A 23,554-nucleotide genomic window follows, 5' to 3' on the forward strand; every position below is an offset into this window, starting at 1 on the left:
GCCTGAAAGCTAGTAAATAAACAGAAGAGTTTGTGATTTGCAGTAGGATACGTCTAAGAGAAAGGCACCCAGAAAGCTAATGAACACACGCTTAAAACAGAAAGCAGACACGTGTGCATGAATACGTAAATCTGTAGCTGTTCTGCAGATCAGCAAACTCCTGTCAATCGAAATTGCAGTGACCAGAGCCATTTCACACTTCTGTCCTTGACCTATAGTGTTAAGAAAACAAAAATACTCATTCATAAATCAGTTCTCTAGTAGTTTTTTAGGCAGACGAAATAATGGATAATCTTTAGTTGGATATTTCACATCAGTGTGATTAATGGCAGAATGGAAATGCAAACACATATGATTTGCTGCTAGACATGGCACTTGCTGATAATGAGAGAGCACTTAATCCATTAAGAAAAATTAGTAGACAACAACTTTCAAGAGAATGCACATGGGAGACCGTATTAAACAAAGATATGTTAGTTAAAGATCTGCATCCTCTACCTAGAGAAAAAGCAGATATGGTTTCATAAAAAAAGCAAACGTGTAGTAAGGAAATCCTAATGACTCTGTGTGGTCATTCCACGAGTGAAATTGAATTTGTAGAGTGGTCATGTTAAATAGAAATAAATTTTCTTGAATTTTATCTTTAATATTCAAGAAAAAAGAATTGAAACTGGTAAGTAAGGTTATTGATTATTATTAATGATCCATTTACACTGTCTTCTATTTATTGAGCACTTCCTTGAGGATGCAGAATTCTACAGAAAATTTAGTCACCTGCACTTTTGTACATTTCTCTTGATTATTTGCAAAATATGCAAATTATTATAATGCAAATAAAGTTTTATATTTAATATAAATTAAAATATGCAACTAAACTGCTTGCAGACTGAGATTATTATAATTATTATTTTTAATCTATGGTCTGCTGTGACAACTCTGCTATTCTTAGTTCCCTCAAGTAGAGGATTTATGTATTTAGTTACAATGACAGATAACAATTTCTACTTGCCATGTCTCATAAATGTGACCTGTGCTGCAAAATTTTAAACCTTCTTTCCCTAGCAAGCATAGAATAACAGTGAAGGGGAGGAAACCAGCAACTTTTAAAATAATTGGCATAGTGTAACCCCAATTTTTTTCTACCAGAGTTCAATTGCTTTCTACCTATTTGTGCCTTACGGCTCCTGTACTTTTATGCCAGAAATACAAGCTGAGATTAGAATAAACTTTGTTTTTAATAAGGAGGTTGGTCTATGCAGCCTATTCTTTGGCTAATTTTCAGTGACTCAACAATATGGTCTCTCACTGATCCTTCCCCTTAGGGAAAATCTTCTTCGGAAAGCACTCCCTTTTCCCAGCTACTTACAGCCTCGGAAGACTTCAGTACTCTCTCACTGGGAGCTCTTTGCCCAGAGTCCAACAGCTGTCACTTGTTCTGTTTCTAAGACCATGCTTATACTTGCCATCTCAAAACGTATGTTGTAATAACATGGCCACTATAGCACTAAATAGTACTAGCTTAGATTTACGTCATCTGTGTTCTATGCATCACCAGGGGATATCGGCATGAACTGGGAGGAAGTGCTTTCAACAGTGATGTTAAGAGCCAGTTATGTAATTTATCATGGCAAATGGCATTTCCAATTTTTGTTTGGAGGGAGGTGGAAAATGCATAATTGACTTATCTATAATACCTGTTACTGCTTATGGTATGTTCCTTCTTATATCAGGTGTTATGTGTTGGGTCGTTTTCTTTCTTTTCAAGCAATGTCATAAGTGAAGAGAGAGAATGACTACTAAAAATTAGTCAGTGGTTTGCTTCTGCTTTTTGAAACATAAACAGATAGACAAGTACATATAACGTACGTTATCCCAAACAGCTTCTTAAGAGCAAGAGCCCATCAATTTCCATTGCTAGAATCAGGATTGCAAACTGTTACACCTACACTGTCATGATGCCCACACTGCTGAACTAGCTTGCGTGAGCTAAAGACATGTCACAGTCATTACACGCACTGAGACAGCTTTTGAAAACACAATGTAACATCTATGCACTGTGTCCTTCACTGTCAAACAACATCAGCTGTACTTTCACGTACATGTCTACCACAAAATAATGACAGTATTGTAATTGTATTTAAGGGCAACAGCATAGATGCATAGAAAATTTTTAGGTTTCCCTCACATTTTTTCCACTCATAGTGGGGAATGAAAATCCTAACTTGCAGGAACCCACAGAAACAGTTTGGGGAAGGGATGAAGATTATTGGATTTTTAGTTTGTTTTCTCTATGACATATATATATATATATTTCATAGCTAAAGCCTCATTCTATTGAAATGGAGAGGAATATTAGACAAAAGCTGTAGTCTCTCTGTAACAGTGTTGGAATCCTGTTTATTATTACAACTCCGTGTATTTGCTGAGCTACAGTCCTCTCTTTAGCAGTTTTGGTGATATACTGAAAAGTTGCTGCAGTCTCGGTTTCTGATTTCCAAGAGACCTCAACTGCCAAGAAATCAGCCTGCAACCCCTGATGTGTTCCCATGTTTCCCAAAGTGTTCAGCATCCAGAAGCGTCCTTTGTTCTAGTGGGAACAAATGAGCTCTTTGTCCTTTTTTTTTTTTTTTTTTTTTTTTTTTTTCCCCCTCCTCCACTCCACCCTCTCATATACAGAACTGTACCTGGGGATGAGAATATAGCAATTAGGCGCAGCCCTCTTGGTTAAACTGTGCTTTCTAAAGGCGCTGGAATGTAATCATTTTAAGCACTCCTCAGTCAAGAGTGCAGGACACACCCTGCATTCCACCTTAGAGTAGTGTGATTTATTTCCAAAGCCATGAACACGAGCAGAGTTCAAGGCCACGACCTTGCCTCTTGTCTGGTGCTTGAAGGCAATTTGTATTCCTGGAGTGGCAGCAGGGAGTTATTCTGCTGCATGTCTGAATGCAGGGTCTCCGGTGGGCTCTGCTGTGGGACTGCTGGTGTGTAAAAGTAGGACAGTGTTTTTCTTGTCTTGGAAATAGTCTAGCCATGCCTTTGCTGTGACTGGAGGTAACTGACTCATTAACATTCTTTGTATTTCTATATCATGTAATGCATCACTGTGCAGATAATTGATCTCTTTCCAAAAAGCATTTGAGTTGTCCACATAGTGTAACTCTTTACTATTCAGTAATATTAGCTTGGGTACCGGAAGCAAAATAGCCGTGTTAACATGTTCTCAGCAGGGCTAATTAGTCTGGGCTCAGTGCCATGCTCGTGCAGCTATCCTGCTTCCAGTTCTGGAGGCAACTCATTCCAGACAAGATTTAACTTACTGCCTGTTACATGCTTACATACTTCCTTCATCACCATAATATTGCCTAGCCACAATACTAACCATGGTTGGTTTTAATTTATGTATATATCTAAGTATACATACATACAAACATGACTAAAACCATTTAGAAAATGTCACCCCTAAGAAAACTTTGGCCCTGGTTCACCAACTGGGCACCTCTGCAGATGTGGATCCTTCATCAGTCAGCTCCTCTTCGACTCCCAAGCTTGACAATTTAATATTGCGTGCTGCCTGAAAGTTTTCAAACATTGTAGAAAAGCAGATGCTCTTCGAGATGATTTCATTTTGAGGTCGGATGTGTTGGAGACAGCCCAGATCCATACAGTATTTGTTTCTAACTGTGATGAATTATGAGATGTAACTGCAAGCTTTGTCAGGTCTTTTGGCCTTGGGTGTGTCTCAACATTGTAATTGGTCTTGTTTTTTGGTGTTGTTTTTTTTTTTCTTTTTTTTTGCTTGTTTTTTGGTTGTTTTTATTTTGGGGGGCGGGGGGAGGGAGAAGAGTGGAAATTATGATTTACAGATGAAGCAAAAATATGTAAGTTATGCTTACATATAAAGAGGTGTGTCTGAATTTTACTGAGCCTTAGGGAAAATGTAAAGAAATTGCAGTGTCAAGATAAAGCTTTAGAAGCTGGATCATGGACATGCAGCTGCACAACCTCTGAAGCAAATTCTAGAAACAAACCTAGTTGCCAGAGACTCTCATTGCCAGAATATGATGTTGGCAACACAGCAGCTTGGAAGGAAGTTCTTTAGAGTGAGGTACCTATGCTAATCTGAAGTCCCAGAATTCACAGTTCTTCAATTTGCATTTTTGAGTATCTTTAAGATAGTAAGTGATGCCTTAGTCATTTTGGAAGTTTTCTTATGAGATAAAAAATATCTCTCTGCTTTTTTCCTATGTGTACATTTATTAAAAAAAGGGCTTTTCATGGTTTACTGTTCAAGCTTTTATGATATTAATTGAATAGAGCTGAAATATAGAGGCATCTGTAAGATACGGACCTAGCATTGTTTTGTTCTCATGCTTTTCCACCTCTATGTCTGTGGCTGTGAATATTGAGATCATGGTGATTCACACTTGTACCTTGAAAATTTCCAAGCTAAGAAAGTAATTAACAAACATCCTTTTAAATTGGTAAAGACAAATGATTATTTTTAAGAGGAAGATACCTTCCATCTTCAACTCAAATCAATATTTGAAAGACATGTTTTCCACTGCAGATAGACAGGGAGTTTTGACCTACTTGGTCACTACATTGTGAAATTCAATATATTCTTCATATTTAAGAATGCAAAATTGTTTGGAAAATTCAGGCCAATCTTTTTTCAGAAATAAATCAATATATGTCATTGCTGCATCACCCACTATTTTATGAGACATGAGTTTAAGGTTTCACCGTGCTCTTATTGCACTCAAAACATGTAAATTCAGCTTTCCTCTACGATATTAGCTGCATGATTGTTCTAATTATCTGACTTGCCTGTGGCTTCATGATCAAGAGTGCTACATTTTGTAAGCTGAATGATTTTTTTCTCTCTATTTTTTTTCTTTTGCCTTGTCATTTTATATCCTTTTATAGATTTATAGCATATAATTTACATTAAGTATATATGAGAGTTCAGATAAGAAACAAGTAAAGTCTAGTCAAACACACAGGAATAAACCACAAACAGATTACAATCAAAAGTTGATTTTTCTGAGAGTTAATTAATTTTTTTCTTTAGTTCAGCCATCATTCTTTCATTCTTTGCTCACTTCAAATTTCCACTGAAGTTAAGTACACAGACTAATGATAGATACAGTAGAATACGCCTATTTTGCATAAACCTTAGTGGGGCTTTTGAGAGTGTTCTTAATGCTGTTAAACCTGTTGGTTGGAGGTAATATCTGCAGGATTACTGAGTGGCCCTGCATTGTGATGGTACTTTATCATTCAAAGCTTAATTTTGTTATTTCATTTCTCCCAGCCACATTGAAATATGCCCTTTCTGACTCTCCTTATATTATTCTGTTACTTTCTGGCTTATTTCACAGAATCACAGAATTATTTATTTAGTTATTTATTAATATTTTAGTTTTTTCTGATGGTTAGATTTGAATCCCATCCAAAGATAATTCAGCATAAATCTCTGAGTGTGATGTTTAAACACTTTCTAAAACAAAAGTCCACATTTTTTATATTGATTCAAACAATTATGCATGCTTCATGTGGCTACATTACCATTCTAAATGAAAAAACACTAAACCTCCTTAAGAGACAAGACCTCAAGGTAAAATACTGTTTCTCACTCATGGTTCAGAGAGAGGACATTTTCACATAGATGTGGCCTGATGTTGCAGTTTGAGCTATGGTTTTCAGTTGCAATAAAGACCCTTTTTCAGTGTTGTCTTAATGCCTACAAATGTATGAAAGCCCAGAGTGGTATCCTTACCCATATGTTTTACTACTTAAGCAAAATCCTAGTTTCCAGTTAAAGGCTTCCCTGGTTCAGGTGTACTGGGCATTTATTTGTTTCAGCTAAAAACATCACAAACAGGCTTGACACTAACTGCAGCACTCCAGCATGCTGCTCGCGATAGAGATTTGTTTCCCTCATGCCTAAACCTTCTGTCTAGGTAGAAGACAGGTTGTGGCAAAAACTTTAATTTCAGAAAGGTACTCAGAAAGTATCAGCTCCAGGGACCATAAAGCAGTCTGGGGTTTTGCATCTTTGTATTTTAGAATTACGGGTTATAGAATCATAGAATCATTAAGGTTGGAAAAGAACACTAAGCTCATCTTGTCCAACTGTTTGTTTCAAGAGGTGATGGTACTGAAATGTTATGAAAGATGTAGAATACTGTTCTAAAAGGATTCTCTGTGAGCAGGTTTCCCTAGGGGGAAAGCTTAAAGGTAAATCTGGAGAAATCTAGAGAAACTTATGATTTTGTTTCTGGAGGAGATTAAGAATATTCAGTCTACACTCTGAAATGATCTGAGGAGATGTATAGAGCTATCAGGTTGATGGATTACCCTGGGAAGAAGGATGACTAAATTTAATCTAGGCTCTCTTGTTGACTCTGGCAGTTCCTATGAACAGTGTATTTCCACTTTTGTTTCTCCTGTCTAATTGCATGTAAACGCAACAGTGGTGATAGAGATCTTGCGTTTTGCAGTCCTTAGGCTGAAGCCTTACTCCATTCTTCCAGATTAGTTTTAGCAAAGAATGTTCCTGACAGAAAGTATGCTCTTTGTGAGGCTGTGTCTTGCTCAAATTCTGATCTTTGTATCAACTACTTCAAGCATAAGTGTTATACGTTAGCGCTATGACCAGATGGGTTGGTATCTTATATGAAGCAATATGCAGCCCTATAAGAGAACATTTCCCAATGAAAGATTCAGTCATCTCATGTAAACAGCAGAATTGCTAAGCAGAGTTGTTGCTCTCACTGGCAGATGGAATCAGCCCAGACAGATGAACTGATTTCCCAAGTTTACATAAGTTATCCATAGCACAGAGGTCAAAGATTTACATCACATGCACCTCTTTTCTCTTGTATATACTGCAAGTGTATTTTCACTCTCCCAGTCACACTTAATGTGCTGCTGGATGTTTTTGGGTTTGACCCAAAACTTGCTGAAATCACAGGAGGAATCTTTCTTGTGATGTCTATATGGTTTGGACCAGAAAAAACTTTCCTCTATTATTCCCATACCTGACAGAATTGGGTAGGGACAGAAACAAAACATAAGAATTAACTGAGAACTATGAAGAAAGACAGAAACGCACTGATAGACTGTTGGCTGTTTTTCCACTTAAAAAGACTGATAGAAGTTTGTTGTTGTTGTTTTCTTTTTCTTTTCTTGTTTATCTTTCCTTTCCCTCCAAAAAAAAAAAAAAAAAAAAAAAAAAAAAAAAAAAAAAAAAAAAAAAGTAGCTGCTGGGCATTCCATTTCCTTCTGGTAGTTGTGTAATGTAGCTAGACTGCCTGTCAGTGAAGGGGTCCAGGGCCTTCTGCAGTTTCAGTGCTTTTCCCCTCTGTTCTCTAGCACTTCCTTTTATTCAGGACAGAATGTCCTTTTTGCACATTTTGGCTCTAATTAATAACCTGCTTCTAGAAGTTCTGCTCTTCTTCTTCTTTTTTTTTTTTTTCTTCTTTTTAATTTAATATCTGTAATTTAAGTGACTGCTAAGGATAATTACTGTCTTTAAAATTCTATGAATCACACTGTTTGACATATTTGATGTTGATTCATTTTCAGAAAAATGTGCTTTTTGTTCTAATGTTCAGTTTGTCACTGTTACTGACAAACAAATAAGAGATTTAAAGCCCCAAATATGCAGGTTTTCTTTAGTTTTGTAGCAGTCTGTTTTCCTGCCTCCTGGATTCCAAGCCATACATTTGTGCATTCTACTGAAGTTGCATTAATGCATTTCAATGTTTAAGATACAATAGAATAGAAAATAGGGACAACAGAAAATCTCCAAATAGTTTCTTAAATCACTTGATCACAGGCAATATTATTTTTCTAATGGGTTTTATATTCACAGTCAGCTGGTAATTAGTCTCTAACCAGAGGTTTTGGAAAACAAGTTGTTTTGTTGTTTTGTTTTGCTGTACATAAATTACAGATCACAAAGTTGAGATTTGCATAAAAGTCTCCTAAGAACGATGCATTATATAACCTCAATTTTACATTTAAATAGTGTTCTTTTTTCTTTGAGAAACTCATATACTTACATGAGAAACCAGACTAACTGAAGATGCGCATCAAATATTTGAATTCTTATTGTAGCTTGTTAGAGGTCTGATTTCTCACTCCAGCTGATTATTTGTAGTACCTAGTAAGAAAGAGAAAAAAAAAAAAAAAAAAAAAAAAAAAGTTGAAATGTGAAAATTTCTGTCGAATATTATTCATCTTAAAATGTGCATGTAATTTAAAAATAAATTGCATTAGTTCTAATTTATTTCTTTTAAGACAATATTGGACAACTTTTGTAGATAATGTCTCTGTTTAGATCTTTGTAATCTCTTTTTGTAATCTTTCCTCAACACGTGACAGACTGTTGTGTACTGTCCAACTTCTAGTTAGCGATTATCTGAATTTCTAACTCATACAAACACTAGTAACTAGACTTCACAGGCACTTCATGTTAAAAATAAGGTATTTCAGGGGAAGCATTGGTATCTGTTACACCTTGTAAGATTATGAAGCAGAAAGTGCTAATTAAACCTTTATTTATATTCAAGAGGAAATATGCAGTCCTAAGTGCCTTCATCTGCAATGTAACAAAGTTAATAGTACACACTGCTAATCCAGCATGCTTAGAAGTGATATTTTTGGAGATAGCATTTCAGATACTTGTGGCTGCTCATATGTTATGCGTAGATTAGCAATGTTTTTGGAATGAAGAGCTTGTTCGTGCTGTCCTCCTCTCAGCTCTCAAAGTCGTCTTGTCTTCTTGTCACATATCCCTGAAATATTTACTGTTCCTTGTCTACAGTACCAGTATCTCTTGGGAAAAAGCATTTCAATCCATCAAGTTGAGCACACATTCTGACATCGTTAGGTTGAGTTCTTGCTTGGTGTAAATCAGTCCAGCAGTCATTTTAGGACTGAATAGCTTTTTGTTGGTGCCATCTTTCTGATCACCTAAACATTGATTGGCTTCTGCTGTGGTGATTTTCTCTTCTCTCTCCATTTTTTTTTGCTTATCTACTGACTACCCAGCCTGTACATCTTTATGTATGGATACCAGCTTGCGGAATTTGAGCACATCATTGATTCATTGCAGACTGATATTAACTAATCTTTTCCACAGAACAGATTTGTCTTTTGTCTCAAACAGATTTTAGGGCCATAAGCCCTTTGTCCAAGCTCTAAGAGGTCAGTAACAATGAACTATGGTGGCCCAAGGAATACATAGCTGAGAAGGTAGATGTGATGCAAAGCTAATGGGTTTGTGAGTTTGTACCAGTATGGTCTGAAGAAAAGTCAAATAATCTCCAGCAGAGATTATGTTCTCCAACAGCTGAAGCTTCAAGATATGTCTCTCAAATTGACAAAAAAATAATTTTAGGAAGGGAGGGACACGTTATTTAAAGCCTAGAAATGCCTAAGGATTTCTAAGACAACTGCTACTTGAGATTCAAGAAGTGGAGGGTTGTCTAAACTATTAATGGTTTTTGAACCTCTGTGCCTTGAGCTGAGCTAAATCCACCTATAGATAAAGCTGCTGCAGTCTGTCAATTCCTACATTTTCTCCATTAGTGACAATACATATATATTACGAAAGCAAAGATGGAGTATTATTCAGAAATAACATAAAGAGTTAAAGAGTATTACATGACTGCTAATCAAACTGAAAATAAAATGAAAGAAATCCTCCTTAGAAAATGTCCGTTTTTCTGTATTCAGCAATGGAAGTAGGAAGAAGCATATTAGTGGGTATATCATCATATTATGAACACAGATTTTTAAATCAGTGAAAGGTCCTTTGTGTCGTTGACTTCTACAACATAAATTTTTGGATCTCTGACCCCAGAAGGACTTAGTAAATCACAAAGTGCTGGCTGGTCATTGAATTCCCCTTGCTCTTTTGTAAACATTACAGTATTATTGGCAAACTTTGGCTATATCCTTCAAATTTAAGGCATATATAGGAGATGCCAGTGCTAATTCAAGTAACATGGTTAACATGTTGTCCTGGCTTGAGACTGAGGAAATATGGACACATCTTAAATCAAGTGGAATTTTATATCTTAAAGCACATTGCACTTGCTAAAACTGCTTCCTTCGAGCACAGGATTTGCTTCACACCACTCTCTGGGAACTCAGTAGTGTTTAAAATAAACTTTTACAAAAATATTCCATTGGATCACAGCTTAAAGTGGTAAAATACAAGTATGGGTTTTCCAATCTCTTGCCCAAGTTGAATGCTTGTTATGACAGGAGCCTGAGCAAAGCAATGGTGGTGTTCTCCCATTGCAACCCCATCACATTTTGTTTCCCCCTCTCTAGGAGGATTTCTCCTAGCCATGCTCTTAGTGACATCTCAGAATCCAGTGACACCATGACCCAACAACTAGAAATCTAAGTGGAAATTCTGCAAAACAAGTATTGCTTTGCAAATCTGCATTGCCAAAGGAACAAAAAAGCTTAGAGTTTGTTGGTGTATTTTTATTTTTATTTTTTAAATCATCTTTCTTGCATCTTTGTAATTGTTTGTTTTTAATTAGTTCACAGAGTTTATCTGCTGTGCCTTTGAACAGAACACACACATGTAGAGCTTATTTTTCCTATTGGCTTAAGACTGCTAGTTTTGACACCTTTGTAATAAATCTGTTGGCTAGATGCAAAGCTTCAGGTTTGGCAGGTCTTCAGGAAATCAATAGGGGAGGTAGCAATACTTGAAAGAGCAGGAGTTCCAAAGGCTATAGATTAACAGGAATCATTTCCAACTGAGCTAACCTATTTAAAAGTAGCAAATACATGAAAAGGGAAGCTGGTTACAGTGAATTGCCAAAGAAGTGTTACTTCTGGTGAGGTGAATTTCAGCACAAAAATCCCTCTTTTTCAATGTCTCTAATATTTATGACCCAGCCCTGAAGGGCCAAATACACTCAATGGAGATACTATGTAATCCCTGCCACCTACTGTTTCCTACTGTCTGGTTTCATACCTTCAGAACTGCAAAGCCAATTTGAAGAAATACTAATAAAAATTTCTCATAGTGAATCCAGATGGGATGAATACTTATGACCAAAATTGTAATGCTTGTATTACCAGGCCCAATAAATTTTAAAGTTTGTAACAAGTAGGCATCTTCATGGAGTAATTCAGAATGTATATCTGGGGGACTACTCTTTGCAGTGAGAATATTTTCCTTTAGGGTTTGAATTCTTGGATACTGCTGGAGTATCATTATCCTTACAGATGTCAAGCTGAAAAAAAAATGGGGTCTAAATACCACTGAAGAAACTAAATACATCTGTTTTGTTTGGTTTTTTTTTTTTCTTTTGTAGCCTTCAGGGACAGATAAATGTCATTCATTAAATTCTTCATATATTCAGTGGGAGGAGAAAAGCTCCTAGGCAGACTTCTTGTTCTGTCTTCTAAGAACAACTCCTACATTATCTTTTCTCCCTCTTTATTTATTTATTTAGTTAGTTAGTTAGTTAGTTTTCCCCCTGGAAATCGTTTACTACCACTTTTTCAAATTCCTTCTCATAATCTTCAATATTTTGAAAAACATCTGTCATGGTATTCTTATTTCCCTCAAAGGAAAATTTTGGGAAATCTCCAAATATTTTAGAGACATCTTAATTCTTCTGTGTAGTTGGACAGAATTAGTTTATCCTGTCTTCCTTTCACCTACCTAACTGAAGCATGTGGGATCATAGGATCAAAGTCAATATAAGGACACCCACACTTGGCCATGTGTGCTCGTGTCTTGGAAAACTCTATTTAAAAAAAAAAAAAAAAAAAAAAAAAAAAAATAAAAAAAGAGAAAGGAAAAGAAAAAAATGTTTATAGAAAAAGGTTATATATGGAGGTTGAAATGATATTTCCATAACAGGGATTATTAAAATAACATGAGTGGTTTCCCCTGGAATGCATATCTTTATATACTGTATAAACAAAACAAACAACATGGTATTTACATCCCTTGAATCTCTGATGAATATAGGTTTTCTCTTTTGAGAAATCTATCCTGAACATTCTGTATTATTTCTGAGTTTGCAAACAATTCGTGAAGAACCACTGATTGCAAAAAATAGCATTACAGAGAACAAAAAATCACTTGATATAACATATGTTTCACAGCATTTCAGCTCTTGGACTGTTCTGAGAACACTGCAAATGGATTTAGGCATAATCAGAAAATTTCAATCATTCTAATAAATGACTTCTGGAGCTACTTGTGAAAAGACCGTCCTTTACTTTGCATCCTGTGTTACGATGGCTCTTATTTGTTTAATAATTTAGTATTTTTATCTTATTTTTATTAGAATGATATGGGAGGTCAGCGGAGCCTAATAAACAAATGGACTACTTTTCTGAAAGCCAGGCTTGTGTGTTCAATACCTGGTCCTGAAGGAGCCGACACACATTTTGATGAGCTGCGTAAGTTGATTTATCTTTAATAGCTTATTTTGTCATCAGATTTGCTTGTGATTCTTTTTTTACTATTCTTTACAGAAGTACCACATTGTATTTTGATTTTGCTGATTTTCCAAGGAGTACTAGCCTTATCTAAGAAAAGTGATTGTCATAGGCAATCTGAGAGGAACTGATGGTTTTATATGTTGGCCAGACTCTACCATTAGAGAAATGCCTTCCTCGGGTCCTGGTCAGGGATACTTCTAAGAAACCTCCTACTTTGATTCACCCCTCTGATTACTATCCATTAGTGATGTTTCAGGTCAGCAGTGATGAAGTCACTGAGAAAAGCCTGAGAAATATCCAGAGGAACTTCAGAGCATTTGGGCGGTTAGGTGATAGAGCAGGATTACAGGTGGTGTTCTCCTTTATCCCCTCAGTGGCAGTGAGGGTTACTGAGAGGACCAGGAAAACCCATCTCATAAATATGTATCTGAGAGTCTGGTGCAACTGCAGGATTTATTTATTTATTTATTTATTTATTTATTTATTTTAACATGGGACAGTTTACTTGGCACCTGGTCTGATATCTTCAGATGGGTCTCACCTGTCTCATAGGGAGAAATGGATCCTAGCCCAAGAGCTGGCTGTGGTGATTCCCAGGGTTGGTTCTGGGGCTTGTTCTGTTCAGTTTCTTCATTGATGACCTGGATGAAAGGGTTGAGTGCAGCTTCTGTAAGGTTGCAGATAACATCAGGTTGTTGTCAATTTGCCTGATGGTAGGAAAGCCCTACAGAGGGATGTGGGCAGGCTGGATCCCTGCACTGAGTCCAGTGGGTTGAAGTTAAACAAGACCAAGTGCTGGGTCCTGCACTTTGGCCACAGCAACCCCATGCAGTGCTTGGGACAGAGTGGCTGGAAGACTGTATGGAAGAAATGGACATGGGGGTACTAGTTGATGCTTTGCTAAATATGATGCAGCAGAGTACCCAGGTGGCCAAGACCAATGGCATCTTGGCTTGTATCAGAAATAGTGTTGCCAGCAGGATCAAGGAAGTGATCAAAAGTAATCAAAAGTAACATTCTATTTTTGCAAATCTCAAAACTAGAAGTGATAATTGCAGAAATGTTCAATGTTTGTTTACTACTAATAATTGAAAAATGACAATATTTTCCTATTACAGAAGATATATTCTTACTTTCTACAAGAGATGAGAGAAACCCTCTTGTATATGGAGTTTTCACTACAACAAGGTATGTTTTAGGATCATGTTTGACTTTGGAAACAAATGCAGGAGACCTTAATCAGGGATGTATTAATTAATGAACCTCTCAGCTATGATATTCAGGTAATTTAAGTAGAATTTTCATAAAGGAAATAAGTAATTATTTTGTCTTTGAAACTTATGAATTATATGTACATAAGGACTAGGAATGCAATAAGGACCATGGAATTACACAGAAAAATTGCCAACACACTCCTCAAATAAGAGGTAACCTCTATACTGGCTCTGTAGCATACAGAACCAAATAAAATCTTTACACTGGAATGAACTGCAACATAAGGACATAATCATAATAATTGATAAATAAAAAATGGAGCCTACTGATCACTAGAAAAAATAGCAGTCTATCAAATGCTCCCTCCCAAAAGCTAACAAGTCCAGGTACTGTCTGAGCAAAACTTAGTCCTGTAATGACAGTTATACATAGTATCTGTAGTTATCAGAGCTGCCCACATGGTCTGTTATTTAGCACCACATATATTAATTCTCAGGTGTAGGACTGATCAAAAATCCTTCAGACTCAGTAGAATTACTGAATTGATTCACTGGATGAGGTGTGCTCTGAAAATATGCTTACAGTGTGCTTATCAGCCTATCTTCTTCTCAGCTCTGTCTTCAAGGGCTCTGCAGTTTGTGTGTACAGCATGGCAGATATCAGAGCTGTTTTCAATGGCCCTTATGCTCACAAAGAGAGTGCGGATCACCGATGGGTGCAGTACGAAGGTCGTATCCCCTATCCCAGACCTGGTACAGTAAGTGTCTCCTTAATTACATGCTTCTATCTTTACTCAAAAGACAATCATACTTTTCTGCCTTCTATGGACTGTCAATTTACATTTTCCACTCAGGCAGGATGTTTCAAATTATCCTCACAACCCTCTCTCTTCTGTTGAGAACACAGACTTCTACCTACCCCTTTTTCAGTTTATGTATATAAATATGCATTTTCCACTTCTCTGACATAACATTGTGTCCAGACCATTTCCTGATTTTCTCCCTTATTGTGGACTCCTGCTTCCCAGTTCTATTTCTATCTGTTGGGATCACCTCTGAGGCACCAACACTACATAAAAAGTCAAAATCATGTTTTTGTGGAGAATTAAATTATGATGAGGTATTTAATTTGGCATCTTGTATTTCTGGTAACTCTGTTAAAATCCTGTTTCTTGAGATATGACCATTGATTAGATTCTGTATGTTTGTGCATGTGTTCTGTTTTTATATAAAGTAAGGAGTTAGTTGCTACAGACTTTATGTGATGGAATTAAAGGGATAGGAAGAAAAGTAAAGTTTAATATCTGGAAATACTTCTAAATCTGTGATACCCCAGATGGAACGATTAAGCCAAAACAAAGAGGGAAATATTGAAAGAATTTAGTAAAGAACTCTTATCCTACTTTTGTCTTGGTATTAAATTCGGAAAAGCTCAGACATACATTCCTGAGGAGTAGAAAAATGGCATTTCCAGAAAATGCATTTATTTTTGAAGTATCGGGAAAACTTTGAGCAACTCTTGGTACATACATTTTGGAAGAATGGTGGTTTAACTGTAAAGCAGATATGGGATAGTTTTCTTGGTCTAGTGTTCATTTAACTAGTTAGTAGTAAGAAGCAAAACAAATGCAGCCAAACTCTGAGCTACTGAGGTTGGGATGCTGCTAGTACCTTGCCTAGAATCCATCTTGAGTGTATCTACACTACTTCTCTGACAGCAGTTTTACCATAACCATTTCTTAAAGTCCTATTATCTAACTTATTTAGCTTTTCATTTCATTCTTTTCCTTGTTTTTCTGTGTTTTCTTCATTATCCTTCCAATAGACCCAACTGTTTGGTCCATTCCCAATCTGTCTATGGCATTTGGTTGTTCATAGCACAGGTTATGCCCTGTGCTCTGATTCTGTTCTCTTAGCTTCAGGCTGGTGGGAAAGGAAGTCTTTCCATAAAGAGTAAGGCAGCTCTAGCAATTGATTCAGACTGCCTAGGATCTGCACAACTGGAGCAAATAAGATTCTAATTTAGACACATAAGCATCTCTCTCTCATGCAGAATATATGGCACCCCCAGGAAAGAATATTGCATTTAATTCTTCTAGTATTATTTTTTTCAGCATGTGCAACTCCATTACTGGTTTAGAAGTGCAGATGCATTTAGTTTTAAGTACAAAAATGGTGCCAGTGAGAACAATAGCTGGTCCCATGGCATCTAAAGAGATTAAAATAACTCTCTTGAAAACCTAACAGTGCCCCATAAGGATGAACACTCAGCACAGATAGGCGGGTCATAAGCTCATTGCATTTTTGAGTGTATTAGACATCACATGGTTGGGCTTGGATTCGCAAGGAAGGAAACATCATGCTGGAGCATGTCAGTGCTGATCTTTATCTCTGATTTGAATATCCATGCTCAACAAGTATTTTCAAAGTTGGAAAGTTTAAAGAAAATGGATATTTTCCATAATCCACCCCTTAACTCTCTAACTGCTTCCCTTAAGCACTTGATAACAGCTATGAGAAAATGGTCTCATAAAAATCCTTAGGAACTCTGGATTTCTGTAGGAGTTTGACCACAAGCTGAGAAGGGGAGTGGATGTTGCTGAAACAAGATCTCTGAAGAAAGATATCGGTAATGTTTACCATGTAGATAAGGTAAATTTATTACTGCATTTGTCTTAGTGAGCCGGAATAGTCTCAGATTGAAACAAACTTCAGGCTTGGTGGTTTAAGATAGCATACCCAAAGAGGAATTAGATTCATGCCATTCATTTTGAAGTGAGCTGGGCCAAATGTCTGTATCTGAGAAGATTTAGACTGAGACCTAAAAAAGCAACACAGCGCTTGAAGGCAAGGAAAAGAAGCAGCACGCTATGTGCCCACAGAGTGCTGCAGTGTGTCTGAATGCAGAAGAGCTCTTTTGTAACGATTAATTTCACCACTTCTTGCCAGCTATGGGGTGATTCAGGAATGCTTAGAACAAAGCCAGAGGGATAATCTGTCCATTTCTTAAAGTTACTGGAGCATTTTTGAAATTTAAGCTTTACTTAGTGCTATAGTGTTAGCTACAGCTTAGCATAGTCAGCACTGCCCCTATTTTCTATTTCTTGTATTTGAAGCTACTGGCTGAGTCTAAAAATGGCATTACTAGGAAATGCTTTTCCTTTGATGTTTTACTTTGAGGGAAGTATTGACTTCCTTTCAGCATTTACACAGAAGCAGGAGACTGCTCACCCTAATTTAACTTCTGGCTCAGCTGCCTTTATCTCCTAAGTAAACAAAGCTGTTCACTATAGAGACTGTGACCACTTTGATATTGAAATTTTGACAAAATGCTTCCTGCGGCAATTTGTGTCTGAGATAAACTCTCAACACAGCCGTGATGTCATACCTTGGTGGTGCTGAGCATTTTGCAGGTGATGCAGTGAGGTCTGCCTGCCCTCTGGCGTCCGCTGGACCCCAACTGGGCTGACTGCTGCTCAGGTGCTGTACAACATGCAGCTATTCTCTCCAACTTCTCCTAGCAGTATTAAAGAGCAAGTGGATGTCATATAAATTTAATGGAGATGAGGCTTGAAATCTCTTTCAATTTTGGAAAAACAAACAAACAATCAAAAAACATGTGGCAGGCAGGCCTGGTATGTATATATAAAAGGGCTGTTTGAAAATCAGGAAAGCTTTTGCTTTATCTACTTGAGCTATTCTAAAATTGGACTAGTGTATCTGCAGCTGTCCCCTGATAACCGATTTTTCTTCCAGTCTTTTTGGGTTTCATCAAGAAAATTATTCTTTGATAAAGGAATCATCAGGCACTTCCTGTAAAATGTGTTCCTGGGTTCTCAAATAGAGTTTACATAATGTCCTCCCAGTGATCACAGAAGACATTTGAACAAGATTTTCAGTGAAATGGGAGTAAATAACTGTTTTAGCATATTTAAACATCTGTAAATATTGCAGTATCAGAACACCTCACACTGTATGTATCCTATTTGGAAATTCTGATGGCATACACAGGAACCATCACCATTTCACTGACAGTGAAAAAATGTCACTGTCAGATTTTGAGAGGAATCTCATTGTTTAAAGATGCAGGTTAACAGTCTGCTCTACCACAGTACCTAGGTATTTAATTGCAGTTCAATTCAACACTGAATACAGTGAGTCTGGATTTCTAACTAACTAATTTGCCAAAGGTTCCCCCCAAAAAGATCTGAATGAGCAGAGTAAGAATCTTGCGTCTAATTGTAGTTTTAGCTACAAGAAGTATCCAGCGCAGTAGCCACTGCTTTTCTTCATTTGTATTTTGTATCTCACTTCTTCTCACTTCAGATCTGAATACGGAGCTCCTGTTTTCTTTTAATTCTTTTATTATTTAATTTAATATATTACTTATTTATTTATTTTTATTCTCCAATTTTATTTATTTTTTTAAAGGTGCTGTATCTTCAGATTCTCCTGTGATATTTCTCACATTTCTCTGCTGTCTTTTTTTCCCTTTCCTTAGTGAAACCCCTTTGTTGTTGTTGTTTTTTTTCTGCTGCCCCAGTGCACAGGCTGATGAAGGTGTTTTGTCCATCCCACTGGGACTTGGCTGAGCCACTGAGAAGTACCGGCTGCCAAAAGCCTCCCCTTGTCCTCACGTCTGGTTAGTTTTGCTGCTTTAATAAGAGTGTGCATAAAGCATTGAAGGTTGCACAGGTTTCCCTTGTTATTTTTAGACTTATCTTTCTCTTTCACCTGATCTTTTATAGACTGCATTCTTTGCTTCTCCAGTTCCTGTCTCCTTTGATCTCCCCACTGTAAATGGGGCTGCTTAATTAAGTGAAATGTTTCACTTTATAGTCTTATTTTCCTGAGAAAGTCTCCTCCACCTCCTCCTACGTACCGACATGTTTTCTTGAACATTAATCACCTCTCAATGCATTGCAGCCTTTCAAAATGCTGTGAACTCAGTCACCTTTTCAGCTTGTGGAGGTCAGCAGAGAATTGCAGTGTGCCACCTGCAAAGTCAAGTTCACTCACCTAGCTGCCTCCTGTGGTTATATACACATTAATGGTTTCTTGTGTCAGCCTTTGCTGTCAGCCACACAGGTGTATTAAATGGAAGAGCAATACAGAGAGTTCAATACCATCACTGGAACAGGATAGAACAAATCTCATACATCCAGTGGGACACAGTCTCTTTGTAAAACATGTCTCTATTTACTGTGTAGCTCTGATTAGGCTACAGAGAGAAAGCCACAGACTGTTTGGAACACTCAGAAACCAAGTTTTTTCTACCGAATGACTAAGTCTCCAACAGCATGAGTGCTTAAGCCCCAAGAGTCATTTCTTAGCTGCCACCTATACTACACTCTGAGTGTCCTAAACTACAAGTATCCAATTGTCTAAGGTAGTTCTGCGCGTCACACCAGTCCTTGGCATTGTATCTTATCCCTCAGTCCTCAGACTCTGCATTTTTCACTGAACTTATAGTAGATTCATGGACTCATAGAATGGCTTAGATTGGAACAGACATGAAAGACCATTTCGTTCCAACACCACTGCCATGGTTAGAGTTGCCAGCAACCAGATCAGGCTGCTGAGGGCCTCATCCAACCTGGCTCTGAACACCTCCAGGGATGGGGCATACCTGTTTTCTCTGCAGTCTGTGCCAGTGCCTCATCATCCTTTATATGCACATAAAGCTCAATTTGTTCAGAACAGCAGTGACTAGCTGAAGGTTATTCAATTTCTCCACTTTTTGCTTGATAATTATAGCAGAACTCATTTACAGTTTGGAAGACTTTACCTGGAACTGCAGGAGAATGTTGACTACATGGTATATTCACTACTTACTGGTTAGATACTTGTACTCTGATGGATAAAGCAAAAAGGAGTGTGTCAGTATTAGTTCCTGTCTATGGTTAGTGCATTCCCTTAGAGGGAGGGTCTGATGATCCACAGAGCTTTTCAGTGGAAATCTTCTCCCTTTCTGGTTAATGTCTGAGCAACATTCTTACTACTTTCGGCTAAGACAAAACCTACTTATCCCATGAAAAGTGAAACAACTTATAGAGGAAGGATAGGAGACATCCTAGTATGGCTGTGGTCTGTGTGCCTGAAACAGAGATGACACCTCCAGCAGAAGAAATACCCAGGTGAAGGCATACAGTTCTCCAAAAAATAAGAGAGATTTAAGAGTTGTTTCATTCCTTCATATTTAATACAGGCTACATCAAATGCTCCCAAGAGAGTGCCTCATTGATGTGGTGCTTCTTTCTCCTTGTGAAATGCATCAAAATTGCAAGCCTGGACATTGCAAAACCCAACCAGCAGACGCCAACTTCACTCAGTGTTATCAAGTCCCTGTTGTGCATATAGTCTATGAGCATCTGAATCTATGTAAAGTGGGTCCAGTGCTCAGTGTAACAAGTCCCTTGTAAACTGAAGTTTTTGACATGCTTGAAATTGAAACTCTTACAGCTCACAGGGAACTTCACTGTTTTGAAATTGTTAGCAGACAACAGCATTGCTGAATTGAAGACAAGCAATTAAATGAAAGATAGATGTGTTTTTACATACCTTAAATTTAGATTCCCAAATAATTGTCACAGTTTTAGTAGGTGTTAGATCCTGCAGCTCTTACTGACTTCATGAGCTGGTACTAAGCACTATGCATTTTGGCAAATTGGATGTTTATTTAGGAGCCTAACTTCTGGCACTAGCTTTTGAAAATCCTGGCCAGGATTCCCACATAATGTTAACACAGTCACACTGTATATCTTGAAAACTGTGTGAGATCTACACACCCCGCACTCTTCTAAGCTGAAAACTTAATGAGTGAAAAGGACAGAAAACCCTACATATGTGAAGTATGAAGTGCTTTTATCTGAGAAAGATTTGCCATAATTCACCACCTCCTGATTCTATTTGGATATAATTAAAAGGTGAGAGAATAAAAAGTTTTTTTTGTTTCTTTAAAGATTATCTGGGTTTAAGACTCAGTCCAGGTGGATTATTGTCAAAGTGAGCTCACACCAAATGCACTCAAAAGGCTCTACAGTACTACTGATTTGATTCTTTGAAAGTTTTGTGCCACAGCATTTATACAGCAGTTGAATAGAGGTGTCCTTAGCACTTCTATCTCTGTCTATTTTGTTGATTTGTTTTTGTTACTTATTTTTCATCTTTGAACATGTACATTTCTATGAAAATGAAGGCCTAAGCAATCTTTAAGAATTAATGGAATTGTGAATGTAGTTCTCGCAATATTCTTATCTAGCAGTACTGATTTTACTAATTTAAATTTTCTTGATGACATCTATCTAAAAGAAAAGCATCAAATCTGAGCCAGTTGTTTAGATTTCTCTGTCAGAAGGAAAGAGACAGGCACTTCCTTTGTTCAACTCAAGCATACAAGACAAGAATCTAGGTCAGGTGAGAAGAATCCCACCCCTGTTGCAAAAGCAGAAGATGAGATAGCATAATGGTATTGTAAGAACTTTTATGGAGCCAGATTCTTTTGTAGTCCACATAAAGCAGCCCTGCCAACGTAATCCTGTGACATTTGATATAAATGCAAATCTCTTATTGTCTGCAGTGGGAGATGTCACATATCTGAGACAGCATCTGGTGCTGATGATGTGAATAAATGTGAACTGGGCAGAGAACACCGATATCACTATCACATGTGACGTTCAGCAGGATATGAACTCACATTTTCAGAGGTGAAAGGCTGCTTCACTCACCCACTTGGACGTGCAGCCTTTATCATCGTGCATCCTATTGATTGCTATGAAAGGAAACACAAGCCTACAGGAATTGTTCTGTAATGATGGGTGGACACACAGCATTAAACAGCTGCCTGAGGACTTTGCCAAAGGTTGGCCCAAATTAATTTTTCATTCCCTTGTTCTATCCATCGTGCCATGCAGCTAGTGATGCCTCTGGAAATAGCACCCTTGGCCAAGCATAACAGATTCACACCTGCCCAGCTGTTCTTACTGCTCATGGTCTTTTAGGAGGGGATCCAAAGCCCATTAAAACAATTGGAAAAAGTCCTGTTGATTCGAGTGGATCTTTGGAGCAAACCCTTAGTCCTTATTTTCTTTGAACTACTTGTATAGGCTGGCAAAAATTTCCCTGTATTATGCAAGGTAAGGTTTAGGCCTTTGGGAATCCTTTAACAGCTTTGTAGTTCCATATTGATAGAGATTTTATCCTAGTAGTTTGTAGAGGGTGAGGTCATTGCTCTTCCCTTTCTCTGTTGATACATTTTTTTGGCAAAAAATCTAGGACATCTCTATGATCCGTGGGGCTACTCCCATTTTATAAACATAAATGAGTTTCTGGGATTGAGCTGTAAATAGTAGAGCAATCAGTGTGCATGGTTGGGGAGGGAAAGAAGAGTGATTTTCTTTCTCATCCTATGTAGAACAATCTGATGAATGATTTTATCCAAAGGCAATTAAAGAACATAGATTTCTGTTGATTTCAACAATCTTTGATTCAGATCCTGCAAAAGTAAATGTGTTTTTGAAATCAATAGGATGTTGGAGGTCAGATTGTGACAAAAGGGGAAAAGATTCAGATCTGGATTGGATAAAGAGAGATACATATTTCTGAAGTAACGTTTGTGCAACAAGAACACACATTGTTTCTTTTTGTGTAGATACTGTGCTGTCTGAATCATATCTCTTGTATCACAGCTCACATACTTATTTATTTATTTTCTAGGTCTAAAATCTACTTTTTCTTGTTGGGGGAACACCCTTTCTGTAGTGTCTTGTTACTTTTGCTATGTAGTATGAGATCATGTATTTCCTTGTGAAGTTGTTAAACCGTTACTGCTATCTTCAAAAAACAATTAGACTACAGCCCACCTTAAGGATATAAGCTTGCAAAACCTTTAATTTCTGAAAGCACAGCAGGAAGCAGAATATGGGAGATCACATGCAGCATGTCAGAGGGTGAAATTCTTATGCAAAAGCTAGCATAAAACCTCTAGGGCAATCTCACTGCAAGATATATTTATAAATGAACTATTTTATTTATTTATTTATTTATCAGTAGGACTTTCCTCTTTGTCTACTTTTGTACCTGTATTAAATTGCTTTTTTTCAAGGAATATCCTTTCAGCAAGAATCAGAAGACAATAATACAATCCCAACTTTGTTCTCTTGCTGCTTTTTTTGTTTGTTTTTGTTTGTTTGTTTGTTTGTTTGTTTCATAGCCATGCATTACATTGTATATTTGGAAAAACAAGCTAATATGTGATGGAATGTATCTCAATTTAACTTACTGTCTGTGGATAAATTTTTAAAGCCACTAGTTGATTCAGGATCCTAAACTCTACTTTCAATTAAAAGCTGTGAAGTTTTTATGAAGACAAGGAGATTTAACTGTTCTGGAAATAGTGCTAAGCAAGTGGGTACTCTAACAGAATCTCTAATTTCTGTAGATAGCCATCAAAATCAATCCACACAAGGACTAGAAAATAAGTTACAGTCTCTTAAATCACTCAAGCTGCATTCTTACTAAATAAAGCCGGAGGACAAGTTCAAGCACAGACCTGTATTCACTGTACTGCTTAAAGCTGGCATGGGCTGACTAGCATCCTCCCAGGCAGTGACACGGCATTTGAAACCTGAGAGAAGGAATTGTCCAGTCCGGTCCTGAGCCTGAGAGACAGCTTTGGTACTTGTGGCTGAAGTTGCATGGCTGTGAGAAGGAAGTTTGCCAGAAATGAAGGAGGAACAGGCTCAGCCTTTGTCACTGTATGTGCTGTTCTTAATAAAAATGTTTTGGATAATGTCAAACCTTACATACTGGAACAAATCCTAACCTCAAGCTCTTAACTT

General features: G+C 37.3%; 1 protein-coding gene across 1 annotated transcript in view; it reads left to right on the forward strand.

Moving 5' to 3' along the window:
- The window catches only part of SEMA3D (semaphorin 3D), a 141,048-nt gene that overhangs the window by 92,293 nt on the left and 25,201 nt on the right, over nt 1–23,554 (forward strand). The window contains exons 9-11 of the mRNA XM_072336696.1: nt 12,345–12,459; nt 13,620–13,689; nt 14,329–14,473. Coding sequence (XP_072192797.1) covers nt 12,345–12,459; nt 13,620–13,689; nt 14,329–14,473 — 330 coding nt within the window. The remainder of the gene's footprint in view (nt 1–12,344; nt 12,460–13,619; nt 13,690–14,328; nt 14,474–23,554) is intronic.

The sequence above is a fragment of the Excalfactoria chinensis genome, chromosome 1 (assembly GCF_039878825.1).
Source record: "Excalfactoria chinensis isolate bCotChi1 chromosome 1, bCotChi1.hap2, whole genome shotgun sequence".
NCBI lineage: Eukaryota > Metazoa > Chordata > Aves > Galliformes > Phasianidae > Excalfactoria > Excalfactoria chinensis.